Source organism: Typopeltis vanoorti, chromosome 3 (genome assembly GCF_054136105.1).
Source record: "Typopeltis vanoorti isolate ZY-2024b chromosome 3, IOZ_Tvanoo_1.0, whole genome shotgun sequence".
Lineage (NCBI taxonomy): Eukaryota > Metazoa > Arthropoda > Arachnida > Uropygi > Thelyphonidae > Typopeltis > Typopeltis vanoorti.
This window is the reverse complement of record NC_143551.1, coordinates 23982036-23993365: the sequence shown is the minus strand read 5'-3', so window position 1 is coordinate 23993365 and position 11330 is coordinate 23982036. Positions and strand designations below refer to the sequence as shown.

General features: G+C 37.0%; 1 protein-coding gene across 1 annotated transcript; it reads right to left on the bottom strand.

Moving 5' to 3' along the window:
• Positions 1-1510: 1510 nt before the first annotated feature.
• LOC150107995 (anaphase-promoting complex subunit 13) lies at positions 1511-2050 on the bottom strand. Its single transcript, XM_090415503.1, has one exon. It carries the CDS (start codon positions 1893-1895, stop codon positions 1668-1670), a length of 228 nt encoding a protein of 75 aa, XP_090271629.1. The 5' UTR covers positions 1896-2050; the 3' UTR covers positions 1511-1667.
• Positions 2051-11330: the final 9280 nt, after the last annotated feature.

The following is an 11330-nucleotide window of genomic DNA, read 5'->3' as shown; positions in this document are numbered from 1 at the left end:
AGTAATTTGAGATCATCAAAAAACTATTTTGGACAAGTATTTTTTCTAAATTTGGTTATGGGAAAAGAAGCTAACAGCCTGATTACAGCAGTCTGAAAATCACAGAAGCTTTAGTGTGTGTGTTTAATGAATAGTTACAACCGGTCACAAACCTATAAACAAAAGAGTGCCATATGTAGACAAAAGATCAGGAAGGAAAAAAAATCTTCTTTCTTGAACAGCTAGAGGCTATTATTTGTGATGGAGAAAATAGTACAGGGAAGGCTCCCAAAGAACACAAGCAAACAAAGAAAGAAAAAAAAAAAGTTAACCATATGGATAGTATCCAACAAATGTTTTTTGTTGTTGTTGTTGTTTATAGGAGGGTGAGAAAATGATAGTAGCCAATTCTGGGGAGCAGCATCCATGATAATAATACCTATAGAAGGGTACAATGCAGAAACATAACCTATACAGAAAGAAACCTATTAATAACTCATCTAAGATGATGTTAGAGAGGTATTGACACATTGAGCTGCAGTTTCTATTACCTTTTTTAAAAAAGTATGGTAGCTGGCATGATACTTTGGGATATTGAGTGAAATGGGTGGTGAGAATAAGAACTATCTTGGATGGAAAGTAACTTTGGAAGTGGATGTGTAGGTATTGTATTGGAAAAATCAGGGTCAAAAATTTTTGTGTGAACACTAGTAACTAAGATCATGAATAAAAAATAAAGTCAGGAAATAACTGTAGATGAAAGCTAATTAGAATGCCTGGATGTTGGGAAGCTGCAAGAACCAAGCAATAATAGTTTAGCTGAAAGACTGTTGGGAATTCATCAGTCTGAAGTGGTTAAGATATACATTAAGGAAGAATGAGGAATATATGGGTAACATAGCAAAACTCTGATATTCCACAAAAAAATGGACATTATTGATTGTATACAGAACTTAAAAACATTTAGTGTTTCTTGACCTCCATTCATAACTTGAATATATTATGTTGATACATACACCCCATCCACCGTCAGGGAAAAAAAAAATTTTTTTTCACTCCTTTACTCACATGATTCTTACAAGCTTCCAGGGATAGCTTCTTGTTCTCCCACTACCTTTTCTCCTTAGCCTCTGATACAATCCTCTGTTCAGATTTGTGCACAGAAATCCTGGTGCACTGCACCTGGATTTGTGGCTTATATAATGGTAGCATCATCTTATCCTGTTTGTCAGTGTCCTTCCTTCATCACTAGTCAATTTTTATTAATCACAAGTATCAAATGCAATATAATCTCTTCATTCAGAGATAAAGACATGCATAAAGGATGTATAAATCAAATAGGCACAAAGCATTTCGCAATGGGAAATAAAATATAAATTTAAAAAATCACTTAAAAGTAATATCAGCAACAACAATACTTTCGATTTCATAGTACTAAATTATTTCTCTTTAGTTACGCAAAGACAAATAAAAGACATCGATTTTCAAATGCTTTTACATGGTGTAGTGGCTTGTTTTTGAAATAAGGACGTTTCATGCTTTAAAATTGCATATTTCATTATGCGAACAGTTCACAGACTAAAGACATTACATTTTCTCACTACAGAAAAACGTGAATGGTATCAAGAAATGAATAACGAAATACGGGAGGTTAGAATTTCCCGAAAAGCAACAAAATTAGTTTTTAATTATCCAGAAGTAGCAGCAGGAGAATGGCCAGGGATTCTATTCAGGGCTAAATCTGTCCATTTCTGTTCCTGTTCTTTAAGAGTTTCTAAGGGATTGCCGTTATCTGGCTCCAAATCTGGAAGTTCGGTTATTGGAATGTCGATCATATCAAAGGGCAACTTTTCTTCTTTCCATTTTCTGTCCACAATGTCAATAAGCCTCCCTTCGATTCGAACACAACTGTCCATTATTTTTTTGCTGCAAAATCAATTTTAAAAAAATAATACTAATAAGGCACACAAATCAAGCAAAATCACTTGAAATAGCAAATTCATCAGAACACCTCTTTACTTAATCTACAGTATAAGAATAAACAAACTGAAATTCAGTGACGGCGCGTGGCTTGAAATAGTGAGGGTACTGAACTTTCGAAATATACATACACACTGTAAGTACAGTGTATACGTGTTTGGATAAAATATCAAAATTATGGTAAAAATTTAAAAAAAAAAATTAAACGTGAAAAAATATTGTTTATTATCGATAAAATTATACAGTTTGGTATAATTAAAAATTACTTAAAAATAAAATAGACTCTTCTTGTTTTGTTTCATGAAAAAATATTGTTTATTATCGATAAAATTATTAGTATCGAGTAAATTTTGAATTATACTAAAGTATAATTCAAAATTTACTTAAAAATAAAATACATTCTTTTAATTGTAATTAAAGGAATGGATTTACAATTAAATCCTTTAATTGTAATGAACAAATCTCTTTAAATCCTGCATATGTAAAGAGATGGAATGGATGTAAGAACACAGAGTGCAAAACACGCAATGCACTGGATCGAGATACTCCTATAGCTTGTAAGCACGACAAGCACTACGAACACTCTACTACTGACGCAAACTGCACATATAGCTTGTAAACACGACAAGCACTACGAACACTCTACTACTGACGCAAACTGCACATAAACAACAGTGGAACTGTGCAACGGACAGTGCCGCATGACGCTAATAGCTTGCATCTCACTATGACGTGTATATGCTTGTGCGTGTAACAATATGACACTGTGCTGCCAGCGTCTTTCGGCCTCCTAAGTGCTACAAGACGGATTTTTATTATTTTTTATACAAAATAAGAGAATTGTATAGGATTGTTGATGATAAAATTCAATATTACAAGCCAAGATAAATAAATTAATAAATATATTTATACATGGAGAAAAATTGGGGGCGCTGCAGTTCCGTAGTGCCTATGCGAGCCGCCCCTGCTGACATTTAATCTAAGCCATCAAGCAGATTTCAATTCCATCCTTTCAAACGCAACTCATGACGTCATACACAAGTGCTCGAATAGTCGGTGGAAGAGAATTAGAATAGATCTCTCATATGGGAAGTTTTTTCATCCTGCACATGGAAATTTGGGTCAGAATGCACATGTAGTTTATATAGCCAAAACAAATTACTGAGTGCTAGATAGGAGATTAACTAGTGTATATGGTGAGCTGTATGTTTAATAGTGCAATCCGTGAAGGTGTTATCATAATTAACGATATAGAGAAGGATCTGAGCGGAGTTAATTGCCGATGATGCAGACCTCGGTAGAGCAATAGTTAATACAAATGACGTCAAAATTTTGCGGGACGATTTGGATAGATTGCTAGACTGGGTAAAGGAGAATGAACGTCAGTTTAATGTGGCAAAGTGTATACATTTTGGGGTGAAAAGATTACCAGCTGTATGCCGCATTGGTGGAACTGTACCCCAGGAAATTGATGAAACCAGAGACTTGGGAGTGTTAGTGGATAGGGAGTTAAAGTTTAGGGGGGAGGGGGCACATAGCAAAAGTGGCTAAAGCAGCTCATCAGATCACTTGGTTACTGAGTACATTGACGAGCAGAGACAAGCAGATTATTGTTGTTCTTCTTTATCAAGCCTTTATAATACCCCATCTTGACTACTGCACACAGATATGGGCGCCAGGGTTTCTTAGTGAGGAGAAGGTGGAGAGGATCCACAGGCGAGTGACCAAGATGGTGGCAGGTCTATGGAATGAACTGTACGAGAACAGATTGAAGATGTATATAACGACGGAAACAAATATTGATACCTCGTATCATAAATTTATTGCAATATTGAACAATAAAATACAAGACTCGATTAAAGTTAAAATAATAGCCAAAGTGAAAGAAAAAAAGCCCTGGATTACACAGGAAATCGGATAATACAAAAAAATTAGAGATAACGTGTATAAAAAGTTTAAAAAATACCCGCACAATCAATATTATGAACACAGTTTCGAGTAGTATAGAAATCTAATACATCATAAATTAAAAGAAAGTAAAAACGAATACTACAGAAATGAATTCCTAAAATGCCAAGGAAACCCCAGAAAGCAATGGAAGTTTGTGTATAAATTAATCGGCAAAGATACACAAAGAAAGCCTCCACATACTCAAAGATATCGATAACAATAGAGAAAAACGGAGACAGAGGATTAGTTGAAGAATTTAAAAACCATTTTGCCACGGTCAGTAAAAGCATTCTGAAAATTGCTAAACCCACCACTCAGAATTGCACTCTCAACAGACTTCATAACTCCATATATCTTTTCCCCACGTGTGAAAACGAAATCAAAAGTGTTATAGATAGCCTAAAAACGACCAAAACTTCAGGATACGATGGTATTAACAAAATCATTGTCCGCACGGTTAGCCTAGTGGCTTTGCGCTTCGCAACCATATGCCTGGGGAAGGAGTGTCCTAGGTTCGATTCCCTTCAACGATGTGAGGAGCTCAAGGATCTTCCTCAGCCATAGCCAAGTTAGCCGGTCTTGGGCGTGGATAGCAGGGTTTATTCCGCCAGTTTATCTGGTGTTTTTCATCCCGCAAGCAGGCAAAAACCGGTCCGAGGGCACACACTGATTACAGTCAGGAATACTGATCCAGCCATAGGTCTGATTCGTCAGCCTATGCCGGGTCGGAGCCCGGATAAAATTTGGGGGGACTAGATGGTACCGTGAACTCCCGTATAAAGGGGGAACGCTGTATCATCACACGGAATTTATTTATTTAACACAATCAATGTGAAAGAATGCCAAATGTACATTATGGAACCCCTAATGTACATCTTAAACTTATCACTGATGACAGGCACGTTTCCATCAGATTTTAAGACAGCCGTAGTTGTACCTATTTACAAAAAGGGAAATAAAAATAACTTGAAAAAGTACACACCGATCTCCCTTCTACCGGTCGTTTCGAAAATATTAGAGAAACTGGTAAAAACTAGACTCGTGAAGATTTTGGACAAAACCAACTTCTTTTCAAAGAATCAATTTGGGTTCAGGCAAACGTTTAGCAGAGAAAATGCTTTACTGAACTTCACAAACACAGTTTATACCCCCCCCCCTGATGAACTTAAACTAACATTAGCAGTATTCTAGATATACAGGGTGACCATAAAATAACTTTCCCTCTTTGGAGGCTTCTGTAGCTAAAACAAATAAACGGAATGAGACCAAATTTTATATTGAGACTTTTGAAGACATCGGGAGATGATTTCCGCGAAAAAATAAAGATTAAGTACCAAAAGTCGCCGATAGGCGAAATTTTGGCGCTGGCGGATCCGAAAACAAGTGGATAATTACGTTAAAGGTAAATTACAGATAAAATGGAATAATAACATTTCGACAGTGTAAGCGACAGCCGCGTCATTCATTTCAGCCGGATATGTAGTGGGTTACAATGATAATAAGAATAATAATAATTAAACTAAAACAACAACTTGCAAGAGACACAGAAATTAATGTAGTGATTGAACTCACAGGAAATAATGTTTCATTCATCAGAATCAGAGTCTCCTGGACCACATACATGATTTTCAACGTGCTGACCTTTCTTGTGTACAACAAATTTAATCCGGTGTGCGACATGTTCTACAGCTGAGCATAAGGAGTCGGATTGGATGTTCATAACAGCCCATTTTATGTTCTCTTTCAAGACATGCAAGTTGGGAATGTCACCAACATACACAACGGATTTCAAATAACCCCACAGCCATAAGTCACATGGAGTGATGTCTGGGGATCAAGGCGACTATTCCGTCGGAAAGAACTGACTGATAACCTTCTCATTACTGAAACGCCTGACGTAAAAGGCGCTGCAATGCAGGATTGACAAAATTTTCCAGCATTCGTCGATAAATCTTTCCAGTCATGGAGCAGGTTACAGAACCTGTAGGGGTAATACGCTCAAAAAAGTATGGTCCTATTATGAAATCGGCTGTGAAGCCACAGCACACCACATGGTTGCTTTTGGAGAATGCAGTGATACTTGCTGGATCGCTTAGTGATGTTCAGATGCCAAAATTCTGCAGTTGTGAGTGTTGACCGACCCATTCAGATAAAAATGAGCCTCATCACCCCACAATATTCTCCAATGCCAGTCATTGTCGACCTCCATTCAGGAAAGAAACGTTAGCGCGCAGGTCATGCACTTATCATAATCTGCAGTAGTTAGTACTTGCACACAACTGAACTTATACAGATAGAAGTGAAGCATTTTCTGTAAGATTTTCCAGACTGTACCATAAGCTATATCAAGCTCGAGCTAAGGCACTAGCGCTTGGACCAGTACTGGTCCCTGTGTCATCGAACATTGCAGTAACAACGTCTGTTACTGTCTCTTGCACTGCTTTCCGTCCTCTACCAGGTCTAACTCCTAGCGATCCAGTTTCTTCAAACTTCTTAATCATAGCTCTCAGTGCTACAGCTGACATAGGACCTGTATGCAGGTTATGAAGCCTTCTAAATTCCCGAAGGACCGCTACGGCATTGCACTGTTTAAGGTAAAACAACTTCACAAGTAAAGCACGCGGAAGCAAGGTAGGACTCATATTGAGCACAATTCGTCAGTCATTCAAATAACTGCCTGAACGTTCCCAATCCTTTTTAAGTGGAATTTGTGGCGCTGCTATCACGTACGCACAGTAAAATTTTGCATAATCCTTTTTACTTGCGTTTACTGCAATTATTTCACTGCTTTCGGCTCTGCCAAAATTTCCCCTATCGGTGACCTTTGGTACTAATTTTTTTTTCGCGGAATTCATCTCCCCATGCCTTCGAAAGTCTCAATATAAAATGCGGTCTCATTCCTTTACTTTATTGATTTACTCATTCCTTATTTTTGACAATTGTCAAAAAGAATCAACAAAAAATTATTAGCTTTTTTTTTTTTTCCATGTCAGTTTTCTGTCGCTTTCGTCGGATACCAATAGAGTCGTGGCTGGGAGAGTGTGTATATCAATTAGAAAATTCTTTTATTATCAAGTAACTGCAATGTCAGATATAATTAAGCAAACCAAGAAAATGTTCCTTCATTTCATCGAAATGTGACTACTAAGTTTAAAAGTACAGAAATGGCTACTATTGGCTCTTACAGTTAATCAATAAGACTGTATAAAATTTATTTTTGATAATCAGCGTATTCCGGCACAGATTTACAATCTTAAAAACATTCTGATTGTGGTCGGACTTCTAACCATTGCCTAACCGATGAAAGATGCTAATAAATATATCAGGTAATTTTGCTATTAATTACAAATCTACTTACATAAGTACTTGCATACATGGAAGCTCAGAAAAAAAAATAAAATAAAACTAAAATAGAGAGAGAGAGAGAGAGAGAGAGAGAAAGAGAGCGAGAGGAGGAGAAGAAGAAGAAAAAGATAGTTAAAAAACCAATCCCAACTATGTAAAGTTTAAGAAATGCTGGTCTCGATCTGAATATACTTCTTTATGTAAATGAGGATTCACGTTTTACAGTTATCACATATAACTTTGAGGTACTAGTAGGTAATATTGAGATGGGTAGGTAATATCGATAAAAACGGGTAGGTGAATTCAATAGCACTTCTATGTTTCCACTATAATTTACATCTTGCAGTGACGGATATAGCATCTAATAGATCTTATTTCATTGGATGGGAGATCCAAGTTCTCTAATCCTGCGAACGCAAACTGTACCAATACTGAAAACGACGGAAAATGTTAGCACAGTCAAAGTTTTCATGATCTGCTCCAAATCGTATTTTAATTCAATCTAAACCTGTTTCTTAAATTATGTCTCCTTTTATACACTCATGTATAAAAGGAGATGCCACATATATTTCCTGGGGTGCCACATATATTTCCACAGACATTATTAATATCGTGCATGTTGCTCATCCAATAATTTTGGCAAGTGACTAATCAATTCTAACATGAGTTTTTGACAATATTAATATTATTATACTACCACCATCAATTATCTTCCATAGATAAGCTCTGCAGAAGCTCTGAGGAAGAAAGCAGAAATGCTACCCAAATAAAGAAACAAGTATGTCAAAAAGATATCATAAAGAGTGGTGGAAACAGAGAGTTGTGGAATAGGTGCCCTCCCTCGATGAGTCTTTGGACTCCCTGGAGGTGTTAAGTAATAATAATAATAATAATAATAATAATAATAATAATAATAATAATAATAATAATAATAACAACGTTACAATTTGACATTGGATATCTCATTTTACCGAAGTGCATAACTTTACAACTGATAACATTGAATTGACAGCCATTTCCACATACCACACTTTTCCAGAGTAATCAAATCATTCTGCAAGTTCTGTATATCAGCTGCATTCCTGCTTATCTTGGAGTCATCAACAAATAGCTCTGCACGTCTATCTCTACTGTCAAACCTTCTCAAGTCATTAATGTATAGACTGAAGCACAAAGGACAAGGACTGATCCTTGCAGTCAGTTTAATCCTAGATTCTCAACCGCATATACTGCTTGATATGTAAGTTAACCATCCTCCTAATCCAGTGTTTTATAATTCAGTCATATTTTCCATCCATATTCTTCCATGCTGGCCTGGTTGACCGAGTGGTTAGCACATCTACTCTCCACCCAAAAGGGTGCGGGTTCGTATTCTGCCGTGGGTATCGATGTTTGTGATTGTCTGTGAAAATACTAGTGGTGGTGGTGGTGGTGGACAGTAGATGACGTTGGTGTAGATGGTGCGGATGGTGGATGATGGTTGGATGAGGGTGAATGGCGGAGACGTTGATTTGAAAAGTAGGTGCCCTCCCTCGATGAGTCATTGGGCTCCCTATAGGTGTCAAATAATAATTAATTCTGTTCCAAAACCGAAAATCGAAAAGCATCATGTTGTATCCATTTCGATTGCAACATTATAAAATGTGAGCAAGTCACTGAATCATGACCTTCCTTTAGTAAACCCATACTCATCATTGCAAAGTTGAAATTCTCTGGCAATTCATTTCTGTATAATCGCCCTTACCAAATTTTTCAAAATCTTTACCACAACACAAGGGTAGCTGGACACATCAAACTTTGCACCATCCTTGTAATGGGATTATCATACATTCTTTCTATTCCTATAGAATCTTCCCTGATTTGAGATTCTATTTATATTATATTAGTTAAACAATCTCTTCCGTATCAGTCATCTACATACCATCTGTATTCAATAGTTATTGTTTCTTTTACATGAAGCATAACCATAGAATTCATTGGAGTCGTCTTTAGCTTGCAGAGCCAGTTTCATTCCATGCTCAGACTTAGCTTTTGGTGCAATCTTATAATTTTCATAACCGAAATCATCCTTATTCACATATTCCTTCCACATCATTTTCTTACGAATTTCTTGCTTAATAGGATTACTTCTCTATTTCCCTCCTACTCAATTTATTCTTCAAACTCTATGGACGGGGTGCTTAAGGGTCAAAGCTGTATAACTGAGAGGAGACCTCCACATAGCCTTTAAAGCAATGCGGAGAACGAACCAGGGCTTCTGACCTAATTTCCAATATTCACCTTCTCGTGGTGCACCCTGTTGGATATCTATTTGGATACTGAACGAACGAGGATGGGCTGGCAATTTGGGATTTAGCCGACCAAATTGTATTCTTATTGGCTAAACCAAAATAAAAAATGATGGTACAACATGACAAAATTTCATGCCGGCTGGGGCGTCGCCCGGTTAAACAAGGCCTCCGTTGTTTTCGCCAGGGAACCAGGGCGAACAGCGAAAAGTCAGCTACTGGAACAAATCTGAAAACAAACCCCAACTCAACATCACCAGAGTTAAAGATCGGTACTATCAACGTAAGAAGCCTGAATTGCAAAGAAATGGAGCTAGCTGAGGGATTAGATAAGTACCAGATCGACATAATAGGGGTGACTGAAACAAAAATGACCAAAAGTGGTGAGATCTGTCTGAGCAATAAATACAAAATGTTATATTCAGGCAATGACAATCAAGGAAAAGAAGGAGTTGCCATGGTGCTCAACACAAAATACGAGGCTAATCTTCTTGAATGGCAGTCAGTCTCAAGTAGAGTTATGTGGGCAAATATGAGAATGGGGAAATGGACAATGAGACTTATTTGTGCCTATGGTCCCACAGAAGGTTCTACTAAGGTAGAAGTGGAGGAATTTTTTGAGGCTTTCGAAAAAGCAAATAACTCAATGAAAAAGGAAAAGTTGGTTCTTGTTGGGGATCTAAATAGCAGAGTAGGAAATGATTGTGAGACATACAAAAATATTTTGGGAAAATTTGGAGAAAAGAGCAAAGCTAATAATAATGGTAAATACTGTTGGATTTCTGCTCAGGACATGGACTGATTATTACTAACACCATGTTCTAACATAAATATGTGCAAAAATTCACATGGAGAGAAGAAGCAAGGAATAAGAAGAGTCTCATTGATTATGTTATTGTTGGTATCGATGTTTTCTCCCTCTTGCAGGACACCACATTGTACAGAGGATTTGAAATTGCAAGTGATCACATTTAGGCTTTATCAGGATAAAATTGAATTTCATATTTAAAAGAAAAACATGTCAGAAATTTTAAAGCAAATAATAGTTGAGCAGCTCTCAGATGTGAACTGTAGACTAAAATACACAAAGATTATTGAAGAAAAAATGAAAGAGTTTGAGAACAAGTATCAAACCTTGGAGATTCAGTGGCAAACTCTAAAGGAAACATTGATTGATTCAGCCAAAGAGGCATGTGGTGAGGTTGTCTGGAAGGATAAAAAAATCAGAACTCCCTGGTCGACACACGAAGTTAAAGAGGCAGTGAAGGAAAAGAAGAAAGCATATCAAACGTTTCTGTCAAATAAGTCAGCTTGTGCTCTTGGAGAATAAAGAGACAAATGCAAGAATGCTGAACACTGAGTAAAACTAGCTAAACAAAAGTCACGGGAGGACTTTGGCAAGAATATGGAAAATAAATATCAAGGTGGCAAAATGTTCTGGAGGTTGTTGAAGAAGCTTAAGAAGGGGGAAAGAGTGCTGTAAAAGGAGTTAGAGATGATAAAGGTGACATGAAAACGGTAGAAAAAGATATCCTTGAAGTATAAAGTAATTACTTTGAAAAACTGCTAAATGAAACAAGCAGTGATGATAGCACAGTGGTAAAAAACACTGACCAGGCATGCAGTCAGGAATACATATCCATACTTGAAGTAGAAAAAGCCATCAAAGGCTTGAAATGCGGAAAGGCAGCAGGAGTAGATGATATTCGACCAGAAATGCTGAAGTATGGTGGTATAAGAGTCTTACAGTGGCTGCACTGCATAGTTCAGAAAGCCTGGACAGAGGGA